Source organism: Populus euphratica, unplaced genomic scaffold, assembly GCF_000495115.2.
Source record: "Populus euphratica unplaced genomic scaffold, PopEup_1.0 scaffold90.1, whole genome shotgun sequence".
NCBI classification, from domain to species: Eukaryota; Viridiplantae; Streptophyta; class Magnoliopsida; order Malpighiales; family Salicaceae; genus Populus; species Populus euphratica.
The window spans coordinates 18,692-32,489 of NW_011499973.1; the positions used below are offsets into that span (position 1 = coordinate 18,692).

Below are 13,798 nucleotides of genomic sequence, written 5' to 3' on the forward strand. Positions count from 1 at the left end.
TTTTATTTTTTTTCAATATGTTTATTAATTTTCAGTTTGAATTTATAATTAGGTTGTGTTTTGAAAGCTACTAACTTTGATTTGTTTATTGTTAGTTTCAAAAGAATCGAAAGAAAGCAAGTTAAGAGGTAAAAGGTGTAATGAACGTATTAGAGTGAAAAGTTTTTATTTTTGTACGACTTTGTGACTCTAAAAGCAAATGACATCTTTAAAACACAAACTTTCATCAAACAACTTGAGCTACTGACTAGGGTGGTGAAGGATCTAAAAGATTATATGACTTTGATGAGGCAGCAAATTAGTGTGGTTGATAAGAGAAGATTTAATATGAGTAAAGAAAAGAAATGAAAGTTACTAGTTTCAAATATTTATGATCATACTATTTTTATGAGGTTAGAAAAAGTACATAAGGCTAAACAATGATTCATAAAAACAAATAAAAAACATGAAGAATGTAGAACTTCAGTTTAATGCCAAAAGGATGAAAAGAAAAAATGGGTAATAATGGTTATCATTCAAAAATATATACATAAGTAGATAACAAGACATGCTTTTTAAAATCATATTGGCTACTACTTTCATACAATGTTGCTAGAGGCAAACATATGTAAAAAAAGAAATCCAAAGGCTTCAACAAAAGGCTAAGAAATTTTATGTTAAACCTATTAGTAATTAAAGGATGAATCATTTTGAAAAGAAAAGGATTGATATGTTCTAAGTAAGGTTAGATTCGAATTTTGGTATAAAATTTCATACTGTCCAATTTTATATTATTGAGTATAACTCTAAATGAAACCATTAGATCGAGTTGAAACTTTCAGAGATATTTTTTTATATTTGGGTAAACTTTCAAATAAATTAGAGTTTGGGAAGGATTTGTGATATATGTCAAAACAAATTAATATAAATTTTATTATTTACTTCCTTTTGACTTGTGGACTTTCTTGTTTAGGGAATTTTCTAATTCTATAAGGATATTTAATGGGCTATAACATGATTTTTAAGTGTAGTAATGATTCATTAATGTTCAAAAATCTTTTTTGTATAAGGATTCCTTATTTATTCTAGCTATACAAGAAAAGAAGAGTTTATGGTATTTAATGACATATTAGTTTCTAGGATTATTGAGTAGCATTGTATGCTATAAATAAGCCTTATATCATACTTGTATTGTTTGATTTTTTTCTTCTCTTCTCATAGTAGCATAGAGGATAAACTTAAGAGTTTTATTTTTATTATTTTAATTATAGTTTAAGGCTTGTTTGGGCTTAATTAATATTTTATTTTTAGCTAGGGTCCAAGGTATTTTTGGATCAGGGTTTGACCTTACTAGTATAGGTTCTAGGTTAGTTTTATAAGTAAGTCAATTTAGCCTATAAGAATAAATCCATTGGGGTTAATTTTTCAGAAGTACTTAAACTTTTATAAGCCTAACTTTCCACAACCTTTGATGAATAACACTTCTGAACTTAACATGTGAGAGACATTCTTATATTTTTTGGTTTTTGAACGAACTAAATCTGACTTCTCAAAGATTAACTAGCTTCGTGGTGTTATTCAACTTCATTTCAATAATGTTGATGCATTGAGACAAGTTTTTATTTTGTCACCCTCTTATCAGACTTTTTTGACTTTCTGGGATCGAATCTCAATCTTGATTATTAATTGCATAACCATGTGATCATGAGGTTTGTTCACTTTTTATATATTTTTTGAAGATACTATTAGGAAGTGAATTGTTTTTCTTTTGGCTATAGGAGCTAAAATCTAAGTCATTTGAAAAATGGCTTAAAAGGCAGGAAGAACATATGTGACCAAATGGGTCAAAACAATTTATGTCCATCATCTAATTATGCTTCATCAATATAAAATGTTGAATAGAAACAAGAAAAGGTGAGAAGCTTCTTTAATAATCACATATATATTAATAAAAAAATTTTATGTTGAAGCCTTTAAATGTTTTGAGAAGAAAATTTGAATGGCAAACATCAAGTTAGAATTTTGCATATGTTAAACAATGCTATAAAACTATTCATAACTGTAACTCAAGAGATTGTTAGAAATTGAATAAGCTCATCTCTAGTAAGTCATCGAAAGACTAAAGTATATCTTAGAGTTTGTTCTACTTCAACATTTAGCAAAACATAATTTTTTTTTTTGGAAAAGAAGTTATCAAGATGAGAACATGATTTTGGACTTAGTAAATAAATTAAGCATGAAAAGTGTTTGACTAAGTGATTGTTATCACGTGGACACCAATGATCCAAACTTGGTCTTGACGACTCTAATAAGACTTGGACATAAAAGAGAGATATACTAATTTAAAAAAAGTGTTAAAAATACATTTTATATTTAATGTTATTTGGACAGCAACTAGATAAGTCTAATCATATTTAACAAAGTAAAAGTTAAATACTGCAAGTCAAGTGACTGCTAATAATCGTTTTTTATCATGAAAGATTAAAAAAAAATGTATACTTCTAATATGAACATGAGTATAACTTTGAGCAATCTATTAAGAGATAAACTCTTCAAAAAAAAAGAAAGAAAAGAGATAAACTATTGATGAAAATAAGACTAAGTATTAATTGAATTTTGAAGATTATACAAATTCTTGTACGGTAAGGGTGTTATGTTTAACTATTGTTTGGTATGTTTTCTAGAGAATGATAGAGATATTTTCTTAAATATTCTATAATGATTAAGATGGAAAATGTTTGTAATGAGATACATAATTCTTGATGTAAGTAAGTCACTTCATAAAAAATAATATATTTTAGACGTTGAGCTAGATTTAAAAAAAGTGAAGGGGAAGATGATGGTACACGTGTCGATAAATTAGAGAACATGATTAATAGACATTTATAACTTAACTAAGGTTATTTCATAAATATTATAAGGGAAGATCGCGAGACGAAAGACACAACCAGGCGTTCAATGCTCAAGCAAATTTTATAATCGTGGCTCTTGGACCAATGGAAAAAACTTAGAAAGCAACGAATCTTAACAATAATCTTTCTTCTCTGATTGGGTAATGGGTGTTTGTTGAGAGTTTGATCAGGTTACTGGCTCTCGTACCGGGAGGAGTTGAAAGAACAAACCGGGCCTAACTCGGAAGGGCTCAAGACGGTCCGGTCCGGTTCGGTTCTGTGACCTTATTCTCTGTGAAACTTTATCATCTGTAGAAGGAGCTTTTGTTCTTTTATTAAGGTATTTTACATAAAAAAATAAAATGGAGGGACATATACAATACCCTGAAATCCAATTAGATGATTACCAGCCTCAATCTTTCTCTCACTTGGTAAGTCTAACTCGCTCTGTCACTTGTTTTAATTCTCCTCTGTTTGTTTGCTAAGAAACCACAAGAAAGTTTTGAGATTTTTGTATAGAATATTAGATTCTGTGTGTTAAATATTGTACCGGGGGTCCTCCATGTTTGGCTGAAAAATCTGAAAATTCACTGAATTTTGTTAATAGAATTTTAGTATATTAAGCAAAGGAGTAAGCTTTACCGTCACTGTTAGTGAATATACTTTCTATAGTTTGAATGGATTAACTGCCAGATGAGCTGTGCTTTTGGAGTGATGCAAACCAATCTAATCAAGGTAACTAAGATGTGATTGATGGTAAAACATTTTAAATCAAAAGGGACTGTTCAAATTGTATCTGGTAAATGTTAATCAGGGAAGATAGAGAAGTTTTCTGCGTCACTATTAACTGGATGTGTATTTTTGTTTTAGAAAAAAAATAGAAGAAAGGGTGCACTTTGGCCTTCTAATGGAGGTTCTAATGCTTTAAGAAACCGTGTTAGAATGCTAAGATGATTTGTTTTGATGATGAAGCCATCCCTTTTTGCTGTTTCTACATGCATGTCGATGCTTCAATTGGTTCAAGGGCTATGTGATATGCAGGATGAAGCAAAACAGATTTTGAAGAGCGTGATTCATTAAACTGGAATTTGTTTTTGTTCTTGTTTTTTGTTTTTTATAAGGGTTTAATTCGTGTCCTTCTGACATTTCTACTCATGGTCTTTTAAGGATGACGGATTTTTATTTAACTTTTTTTGTTCAAATCATTTTCTTGTTGGCGTTGGCAAGTAAATAATGTGCTTAAAATATACTTTCTATGGTTATGAAGGAAGTGTTTACCAATATTCCTTTAGGGTGCACTAATCTGGATTACATTAGTAATTTGGTAGTTTGAGCAAGATAAATCAGTGGTTACCAATGCTCTTTACCTTATATTATAAAAAATCATTTTCTAGATGGTTTTTCATTATCAGGATGAGATGTGTTTCTAGTATACTGTATTTGACTTTGTGCAATTGTTTACCCTTTGATAATAAGTGTTGATTTGTGCAAAATAAAACAATTTGAAAACTTTTTTTCTTTTATTGTTTTCCCTTGCTTCTCATTTCTTGTGTACCTAGATGATTAAAAAAATAGTTTGAGGTCTTTGTTCTGTCGGTAGATTTCTGAAGAGATGGAGGACCATAGATGTAAAAGCAATATAATACCAAAAAATGCTGTTGCACAAGCAGATAGGACACTGCTCAGAAAATGTGAAAGTGAAGCGTCTCAACCTGACACGGCTAACAATGGTGTGGAAAATGTTTCAAAGACCTGCTATTCAAAGCAGGGTAAAGTCTTTTTTTATGATACACCACACTCTGAAGAAACTGGAGTTTGGATACCTGTCTCTGTTCCACCAATGTCAGAAAGTGAACATCAAGAATGGAGTAGAGGTCTCCCTCTTAATGGGGGATGCTTCCCTGATGAAGATCTAGATTGGAATCAGCTCCTTGAGAAAAATAAGGAGCTGACCATGTGGGATGTGGTTGCTGAGATGTTGGTAGCAGCTCGAGGAAAAGTGAGTGCCATTGCTTCTGGAGATGTCCACAGATGTGGAATTTCCTGGATATCAGATCATCTTCTTGAACAAGCTTGGAGTGAGATGGCCCAAACTCTTACAGAGGCTAATTTTGGCAACAGCTGGGAGATTCTTGAAGCCAAGCCTCCAAAGTGGTTGGCTGATAGTTCTGCTTCTGCTTGCATGTTGTGTAATGTAAGATTCCATCCTATCATGTGCTCCAGGCATCACTGCCGTTTTTGTGGTGGAATATTTTGTAATGAATGCTCAAAGGGGAGAAGCTTGTTGCCCAAACATTTCCGCACCAGAAACCCGCAACGTGTTTGTGATGTGTGCTGTGTGCGGCTTGAGTCAGTGCAATCATACTTGAAGGACCATGAAAGTCGCGCTGCTCAGTTGCCAACACAAGATCTAACTGACCTCAGTACTTTGAGATCATGGCTCAATTTCCCATGGGGCCAGTCCATGGAGCATGAGATTTACAAGGCCACGAACACCATTCAGGGTTATGCTAAGGTAACAGTGACATCTTTAGCTATCATCTGAATTCAGTTTAAATGATTCATGATGCTGTTTGAGTCATTGCATCATTGTTGAGAGCTTAAAAGGTGAATAAATAAACAGAAATAAGACTCTAGAAAAAAAAGCACTTAAAGCTTCTTCAAATGTAAACCGCTTGTTGGAGTAGTGTGCAAAGAAATCTTATTCCTTTTATGTAATGTATAGAGGTGCTTTAATTATACTGATTGTTATGATTAAATTTTGACCTATTGAAACTTTTACTGAGTTCAATGATGATGGCTTCCCTGTTGAGCCTTTCCTGTCATAAAGCTGTTTTTGTAGTATCATTAATTAATGAGCGTGTGGCATTACTGTGATAACTCATGTTGATGATTAGTTTTATACCTTCAGTTTTCACATTGCTCAGGTTGGTTCTCTACTGCCTGAGAAGTCCATACCGGATTCTATATTGAAACAAGCAAAAGGCCTTGCAATCCTTACAATTGCAAAGGTTGGTGTAATGGTGACCTACAACATTGGGACGGGACTAGTTGTTTCGCGTAGGGAGGATGGATCCTGGTCTCCACCATCAGCCATTTCTTCCTTTGGCATGGGCTGGGGAGCTCAGGTAAAGATAGCAATTATCTGTTACATCTATAGCCGTCTATCTCCTTGAATATTGCATGAAAATTGTATTTCTCCCTCAGAGTTCCATAAGCACCAAAAACATGTTCCATAGTTAAGCTAATCTCAGAACAATAATGAAAATTGGATTAATGGATTTAGTTTTTGTTCAAGAAAATTACAGATTTCGTAGTTGAATGTAAGTCATCATAGACTTCATTTTGGACCTTTGGCATCCCTGTCAACATTACAGGATACAGGTATATTTATGAAATCTGAGTCTGAACCGTTGCTGACTTTTAGATGCAATTTTTGCTCAACTGCTTTGCTTCAGATTGAGGGGTTTGGGGATTGATTGCATCTAAAATCCAGCGATAATTTGACTCTTATTTTATGAATTATGAGTCTGAGTTGTGTCTGCATTTTAGATTCAATGTTGCTCGACTGCTTTGCCTTAAATCAAGGGATTTTGAGATTGATTGCACTTCGGAGCATGTAGCCATTGAAGCAGCAGCAATGAAAATTGGAATTGTTCCATTCTTATTTCTCAGGCTTCAATTTCTTGAATTGTTGACCACATGTGACATAAGCTAGCTGACAGTTACATGTTATTTTGTATAAATAGAGAGGCTTTACACCAGTGGAGCAGTGTTGCTTAAGCACTAAGCTATGATGTAGTCCCTGCTAAGTTGAATGCTGGTTGAAGGATGAAAAATAGAGATGGAAAGAGTAATTGGGAATGTCGGAGAGGAGAATGATTAAGCAATCCTTCTCTCAAGCTGTTTGGTCGGGGCAGGAGAGAGCAGATCAAACCAATGAATGAAGGTGAAATAGAAGAAATTGTTTCCTTTCCCTTACAATTGGAATTGTGAGTCTAGAAGAAAGGGATGCATCCTTATTTCCCGCTGAGTATATGTCTGCCCACCCAAACAAGGCGAATACCTTGTCCATCACTTCTTTGCATTTCGTAAACATCCTTCCTCCAACCAAATAACAAAAACTGTAGCTATATTCTATGATTAATAGTTTTAAGTGCCAAAGAAGTACCTTGTCCATAAAGTGGGAAATAGCTGAGATGAGATTGTGATGATGTGAATGTCAGCAGAAAAAAAAAAGATTGGATAAAGAATGAGTGCATTTGTAATGAGGGTAAAATTATATGGCTTGGCCATGTTAATGTCAAGGAAATGGAGCATCCATTGAGGACAAGTTAATGAATTATTGTCAAAGGTGGCCATGTTCTATGTGAGGCTATGAATGTGCCATTGCAGAGTAGCAATTATATCAAATAAATTAAATGAGGCAAATAAAAGGTGTTATGAGTTGAATTAGTTAGAATGGTTTTTACCATATAACTTCCACATAAATTTTGGTCCAAAAAACAAAATGGAGAAAAAGGATTTATGCAACAAACCCCAACTAGTATGGTTGAAATTTCTTATAATATAGAACTTTGTTTTCGAAGAATTGGCTGATCCAGTCTCTCAAGTTTGTCTTCTTCCTCTCCTTTTTTTTTTTTTGTGTTTTGTTTTTTTGGGATACAGTGAACCAGACCATTGCCTTGCTCCATTTTTATAATTGATTATTGAGAGTTCATGTGAATCCTTTCGCAGATTAAATGGCATACATCAAAAGATCACCTTTTGTTTTCTTTTGCAATTTTTAACAGGTTGGAGGGGAATTTACTGATTTCATAATTGTGCTGAGAACTCTGGGTGCTGTTAAAACATTCAGTGGAAATCTGCACTTCTCAGTTGGAGCTGGTTTGAGTGCAGCTGTTGGCATTGTTGGACGGGCTGCTGAAGCTGATTTAAGGGGTGGTGATGGTGGTTTGGCTACCTGTTACACTTATAGCTGCAGTAAAGGTAATATGATTTATTTAACGGTGATGGTGGTTTGGCTATTTTTTTTTTTTTTTTGGATAAACCTCATACTAGTATCATATTAACAGTGTTTCTACTTTCATATTATAGCTGCTGTATTGACTGAAAAATGTGACTTCTTTCATGGCCATGCATACATACCCTCTTAATTGTTTCAAGTATGATACTGAAATTGCTGTTGCATTGAGATGGTTTGGTACTGTGGTTCAAGTGATTTTTGGTGTGTTGGGGTTGAAAAGGCACCAAATTGTTGCCTTTCGGGATGTTTTTCTGATGGTTTTGAAAGATGTCAAAAATCTGAAAACAACAGCCTAAAAAAGCATCAATTTGGTGCTTTTTCAGATGAAAATCACTTCCAACCCACTTTATCAAACACACAGTCAATCCAGTTTGAATGATATACTAGCTTTCTTTACGTTTCCTTAAACATGTCAAGAATTTGTGGTCCATGTCAGATGGATATATATTTTTTAATTTACTCCTTAAGCAAGACTAGCACTCCAACACATGTTCTTCCCATCCCATAAACGCCTATCGTTTGTTTGTTCTGCTTGTCTTGATTTTCACGTTTAAGGCCACCGTATAGTTTTTGATATTTTAAATGACAAACCATACTGATTTTAACTGTTCGATTTATTTTAATTATCTAGTGTGGTAGAATCTGCTTAACCCTTAAGCGTTATTCTTTTTCCTTTCTTGAGAAGGAAATCAATTTTAATGTTCTAATTAGACTCTAATCAACAATGCAGGTGCATTTGTTGGATGCTCACTTGAAGGAAGTATACTTGCAACTCGAACACAGGAAAATGCAAGATTTTATGGTGCATCCATGAATGCATCAGATATTCTTCTGGGATCACTGCCCGGGCCTCCTGCTGCTTCCATGCTTTACCATGCTCTCTCGAATCTTTTTGGAAAGCTTGAGAGGTGATCAAATAAATTTAGTGTCTGAAAAAGTATATAAATTTAGTGCTTGGGAGGTGGCCTGAATAATTTGAAGTTTCTACGCTTATTCTTGGTCCCCCCTGAAGCAATGGTTTGAGTGATTATACAGTTCACAAAATCTTGGCACACATACATTGTGCTCCTATAATCTATACGGCCATTACAATTCCTTCCCTATAATTCATTGCTGATGAACACAGCATTAACGTTTGTATGTAAGAGGTAAGAGTCCCACTCTCTCTCACTCGCGCGCGCGCCCCCCATGCATGCTTGAGGTGGAGGACATCAAAGCTTTTGTAAAAGACATGATTGAAAACAAACTTAGAGAAATGGTTAATCGAAGGGGCCTAGCTCACAATGGAGGCTTGCTGCAGTGTTTATCAAATAAAACTCCTGGTCAGATCTCAGATGGGGCCCTGAACGATCAGGTCACTCGAGGATTCGGCCAAAAGATATAGATATATGACATGTTCCCATTCTAATTTCTTGAATTCAGGTGATAAGGTGGTAGTGATCTGGTCCGCGAAAATCATCATCTCCTATAAAGTAGCCCCTATATGATATGCCTGCCATCTACTTGCAGTAAAAGGCTTGAGTTTACCCATCTCTTTTTTTTTTCCTTTCAGAAAGAGCATAAAAGGTAATAAAACAAGAAAGAGCTAAAAAGGAATGCAAATGATAATATGAACAATACATATTAATGCCAGAGAATGCACAAAAGGTTTGGCCCTTGAATTACAATTCCACTCGAGCGTTACTTTTCAATGGCAAACCAGAAACTGAAGGCTGGCAACCCGGAGTAGGAGTTCTTCAATGGAACTAACCAAGTGAAAGGGTTCTGAAACCAATTCTCACCTTGAAGCCCTGGCTACCGGCCTACATGTTGTCTAGAAATAAGTGCACGGGAAACAGGGAAAAGAAAATAAATAGGAAGGGAGCATGTGCTAATACTCACCAAGATCCCATCTATAACTCTATTTTCAGTAGTACAACCATGAAATGAAAGTTCATGTAAGGAGATCACTTGGATGTTTTCATTTCTGCCATTGATGATCTGAATCCCAACATGGGTCCGGTAAAATGACAGTAGAGTTAATCTATTTGATCATATATCATCCCAGCTCACCTGGTTCTTGAGTTCCCAAGTGTAAGCTCTAGATCATCTGATCCACACTCTTCATGGATCCTCTCTCCTTCCCATGGCTTCACTAGCCCAGTTGCATTGCATCGGAATGCAAACTCGTCCGAGATCACCTCAGCCATGGGAATATCAGCTGTATGGTCAGAGCCAGCTGCAATGGCAGGTGAACACGTTCCACTTTGACCAGGAGTCCACATGCGGGACCCACCACCAGCGAAAGCCTCTTCCTTGAAGCCAAACGAGTTGGGGGCAACCAGGCTGAAAGTGGGAGAAGTTGGACCACCTTGGGGCAATCGAATCCCAGCAAACCATCCTGGATCAGGAACAATTTGACGGCCAGGGCTTGGTGGAGTTGAAGATGGCAAGTAGTGCTGCCCACACCAGCCTGGGTGGATTGGTTGGTCTTCCCAGCCAGCTTTTATTCGGGGGGTTCTAGCTGTTGGAGAGCTCAAGGGAGGAGTAACAGGAGCACTTATGGAGCCACCATGGATGTATAGATGGGGAAGCTTAGAAGAGGAAGCCGATGAGAGGTTTTTGAGCCATGGTAGGAGGGAATTGTCATCCACATTGGCATTAGCAGCATAGGAGGATGAAACTGAACTGGGAAAGGAAGAGGATCCAGGACTTGGGTTATAGGAAGCACAGGGGCTAGGGAGGTAGGAGGAGCATGGGCTTGCTGTAGCAGAACCACCAATAATGTCCATGTGCTCCGCAGTTTTGCATCCCTACAGAAAATGATGAGGATAAAGAATTATTTTGTAATAAAAACCTCATCACAGATCACTTGATGAAGGGCACTCCTAACGCTATGGCAAAGTTATGCCAAGCAACAACAAAAATGAGAACATTATTTTGATGGAAAATCATACTTTTCAGCCTCACAAGCAGAGCCTCAAGTTTTCAACCATGCCAGTAACAGGGACGAGGAAGTTTCTAATGCCATTTAGCATAACACTATCAGGATAGAAACATGTCCATAACTGAAGAAGGCATAAAAAGACCAAGCAGCTGAAAAACATGGTCTGGGATTGAAAGCAAATTGTGGCTGCAGCAGGCTTTATAGAAATGACCCAGCAAGTTCACATGGAAATAAATAACTAAAACCTAAAGGGGGAGGAAGGTAAAATATCCCCATTTTTGAAAAACATCTAAGAAAATTATTTACTTCCAAAAATGTATAATACTGGGAAGACATGGTTGATCTTGTGTCCCAAATGATGATCCTTTGTCCATAGAACTCGATATATTTCTGTGGAACGTGGAGCTCACTGTTATGTCCCCACCGGTCATTTCTTCCCAGCATACAAGCATTACCATCAACAATCACCATAAGCTTCCTCTACAATCAACTACAGCTTCCTTCCCAGTGCTTCATTCCTCTAAATTCTATCTTAAACAGGGAGATGATTTTGCAGTCTTGAGCTATCCTTGGTAGCTCAATCCACTTGATCATTTACTCATATTCAATCTTTTTTCCCTGAACTTCAAACATCAACATCTGGATAGATAAGATTCTTAGCTCAGAACTAGCCTTATTCTCATACTTCTCAAGCTTTTGCATATGGAGTGTAGTTCATTGTGTTCTAAAACATTTGAAAGTATTTCAACCACCAACAGAACCATCAACTTGTGATCTCCATCAGTGCATTGGTCATTGGTGACTTTAAACAACTCATATACCAAATAAGACAAGTATTTTAATAATCTCCAAGCCCGATAGAAATCATTTACTAAAATTAGTTCCAGTAATTTTTGACTCTATGAACAATAATTGAACTCCAGTGCAGCTCCACAAAAGAAGCAGCACCACAATCACAAACACAACCAATGCAAATACAGCTCCCTCCCTAATGGGAGACTGAACAGAACTGAAAAAAGGGTCTGTATTTCTGCTGCCAATGAGCTATAAGCAACTCAACTAAATCCATGAAAGAGAGTCCAACATTACTATTAACCTTTTACCACCATCCACATGCTACAGTCAGTATCGTGTTGTTTTCGAGGTCAATTTGGTCTTTTGAGGACCTCTGTGCTGCTACTTCATGTTCTCTCTAACAGACCAAAGTGAGTCCAAAGTTGTTAGCAAAAGAAAGACAAGAGAGAATCTTGTGGTTCACGAGAAAGGAAAACTGACATCACTAAACCGAAACTGAAAAAGGAAACAAGATCGCTTAAACAGCGCTGACCAGATCTAACGTACGCCGGTGACACCTCACACACAAAAGATAAAAAAGAAGAAGAAAAAGCAGCAAATAAAGCACGGGGCTGACGATATAACGTGAGCCGGAGAGATAAACCCCAGAAAGACCGAAGAGAAAAAAAAATCGGCAAACGAATCTAACCTCACTGATCACACCAGCTTTAGAAAGAAGAAAAATACCTCTGTAACGCCACCACTACCGCAATGGAAATCAAACATGTTAGCATGTAATAGTTTAATTCTGCTAACATGCACCATAATCAGCCTCACAAAGCTAACTTTAGGCAGAAGTCAGCAAGGATCATGAATTGCAGGAACTGGTTTCACAAATTTCTGTCATTTCTAAATCTTATCGTCATATACAGAGTCATGAATGATACTAAATATACACAAGAGAGGCACCTAGCTAATGCCACTAAACAGACAAAACTAATCAAAACTAGAAGTAACCCAAAATTAATGTTCAGGGAACAAGCAAATTGATAACGAAACTTGAACACCAAAACTGCGGATTTTTTCAAGTTCTGCTTCCTAAAGCGTAAAACTAAAGTCAAGCAGAAATAAAATACAGACGGTGAGTGTGTCAGTAAAGTACCTTGCGGTAAGTGGTGCCATCGGGCTCGACGGCCCAACCAGCCTCATTGCAGAGGGCTTTAAGGACTTCATTATTGTCACAGTGCTTTGGAAGCTTGAAGTTGCCATACATTCGTAGCCCAGAAAAGATCTTTGCTGCAATGGCTCTTCTTCTCCTTTCTCTTCTCTTGTTGTTCTCTCTTTCTTTCCATGTTGGTAGTCTCGTGCCTGAAGTCATACCTCTAGTCTCTAACAAAGTGGCTGCATCAGTAGGAGGTGATCAATGGTTGTTTCTTGGATAACTAGACAAGAAATAGTAAAGCTGAAAGTTTTCTGGTAGAAATCTAATTTTTCATAAAAAGAAGGTGCGATGGATGATGATAACCACAAAAAGTGACTGGATCAGTAGCTTTCAGAAATCAGCGAAAGCTACAACTGTTTGGGATCGGAAAAGACAGAAACTTGTGTTTAAATGGGAGCAATTGGAGTTGAAATCGGTCAGATCAGATCTATACAGAGGTTGAAGGTGGAGACGAGCACTGAAACTGGAGCTGGTCTTTCATGGTTTGGTTGAACCCGGGAAGAAGTAAAACCTGAGAAAATCGTAAGGGAGAACGGTCACCTAAGTATGTTGGAGGGGGCCCCTTCCCTTTTTTTTATTAATTTACGAATTTGACACTCACAGTGGATGGAATAAATAAATAAATAAGTTATGATTATAAATAAATGGACAAGTCTCCCATGTCTCCCCACTCATGATTTATGCACGTATAAGAGAGAAAGTATCAACTAACACTATGTATCCATGTATTTTATGGGTTTTGATTCAGTTTAGCTTGGAAATTAATTTGGGTTTTTTTTATCATAATAAGTTTAATTAATTATTTTTTAATAATTTAATTTGATCTAGATTTTAAATTAGTAGAATATTAGATTAATCTGTTAGATTTTATAATTAGAATTAAAACCGTTATATATATATATTGAGAAAAAAAACTAAATAACTACAAATATAATTAAAGAAACAATTAATAATTTTTTATTTTAAATTAGTTTATTAAA

General features: G+C 36.0%; 2 protein-coding genes across 3 annotated transcripts; one reads left to right on the top strand and one right to left on the bottom strand.

Moving 5' to 3' along the window:
* The first annotated feature begins 2,911 nt into the window (after nucleotides 1–2,911).
* LOC105139344 (uncharacterized) lies at nucleotides 2,912–9,030 on the top strand. 2 transcript variants are annotated; one of them, XM_011045746.1, is made up of 5 exons: nucleotides 2,912–3,301; nucleotides 4,471–5,385; nucleotides 5,798–5,998; nucleotides 7,664–7,859; nucleotides 8,627–9,030. In XM_011045746.1, exons 1-5 carry the CDS (start codon nucleotides 3,233–3,235, stop codon nucleotides 8,806–8,808), a joined length of 1,563 nt encoding a protein of 520 aa, XP_011044048.1. In that variant the 5' UTR covers nucleotides 2,912–3,232; the 3' UTR covers nucleotides 8,809–9,030. The 2 variants fall into 2 exon arrangements, with proteins under 2 accessions (XP_011044048.1, XP_011044049.1); XM_011045747.1 differs by having other exon boundaries at nucleotides 3,210–3,301; nucleotides 4,446–5,385.
* Nucleotides 9,031–9,482: 452 nt separating this feature from the next.
* LOC105139345 (BES1/BZR1 homolog protein 4-like) lies at nucleotides 9,483–13,399 on the bottom strand. Its single transcript, XM_011045748.1, has 2 exons — nucleotides 12,759–13,399; nucleotides 9,483–10,688 (listed from the first exon to the last, which is right to left on the bottom strand). Exons 1-2 carry the CDS (start codon nucleotides 12,972–12,974, stop codon nucleotides 9,945–9,947), a joined length of 960 nt encoding a protein of 319 aa, XP_011044050.1. The 5' UTR covers nucleotides 12,975–13,399; the 3' UTR covers nucleotides 9,483–9,944.
* Nucleotides 13,400–13,798: the final 399 nt, after the last annotated feature.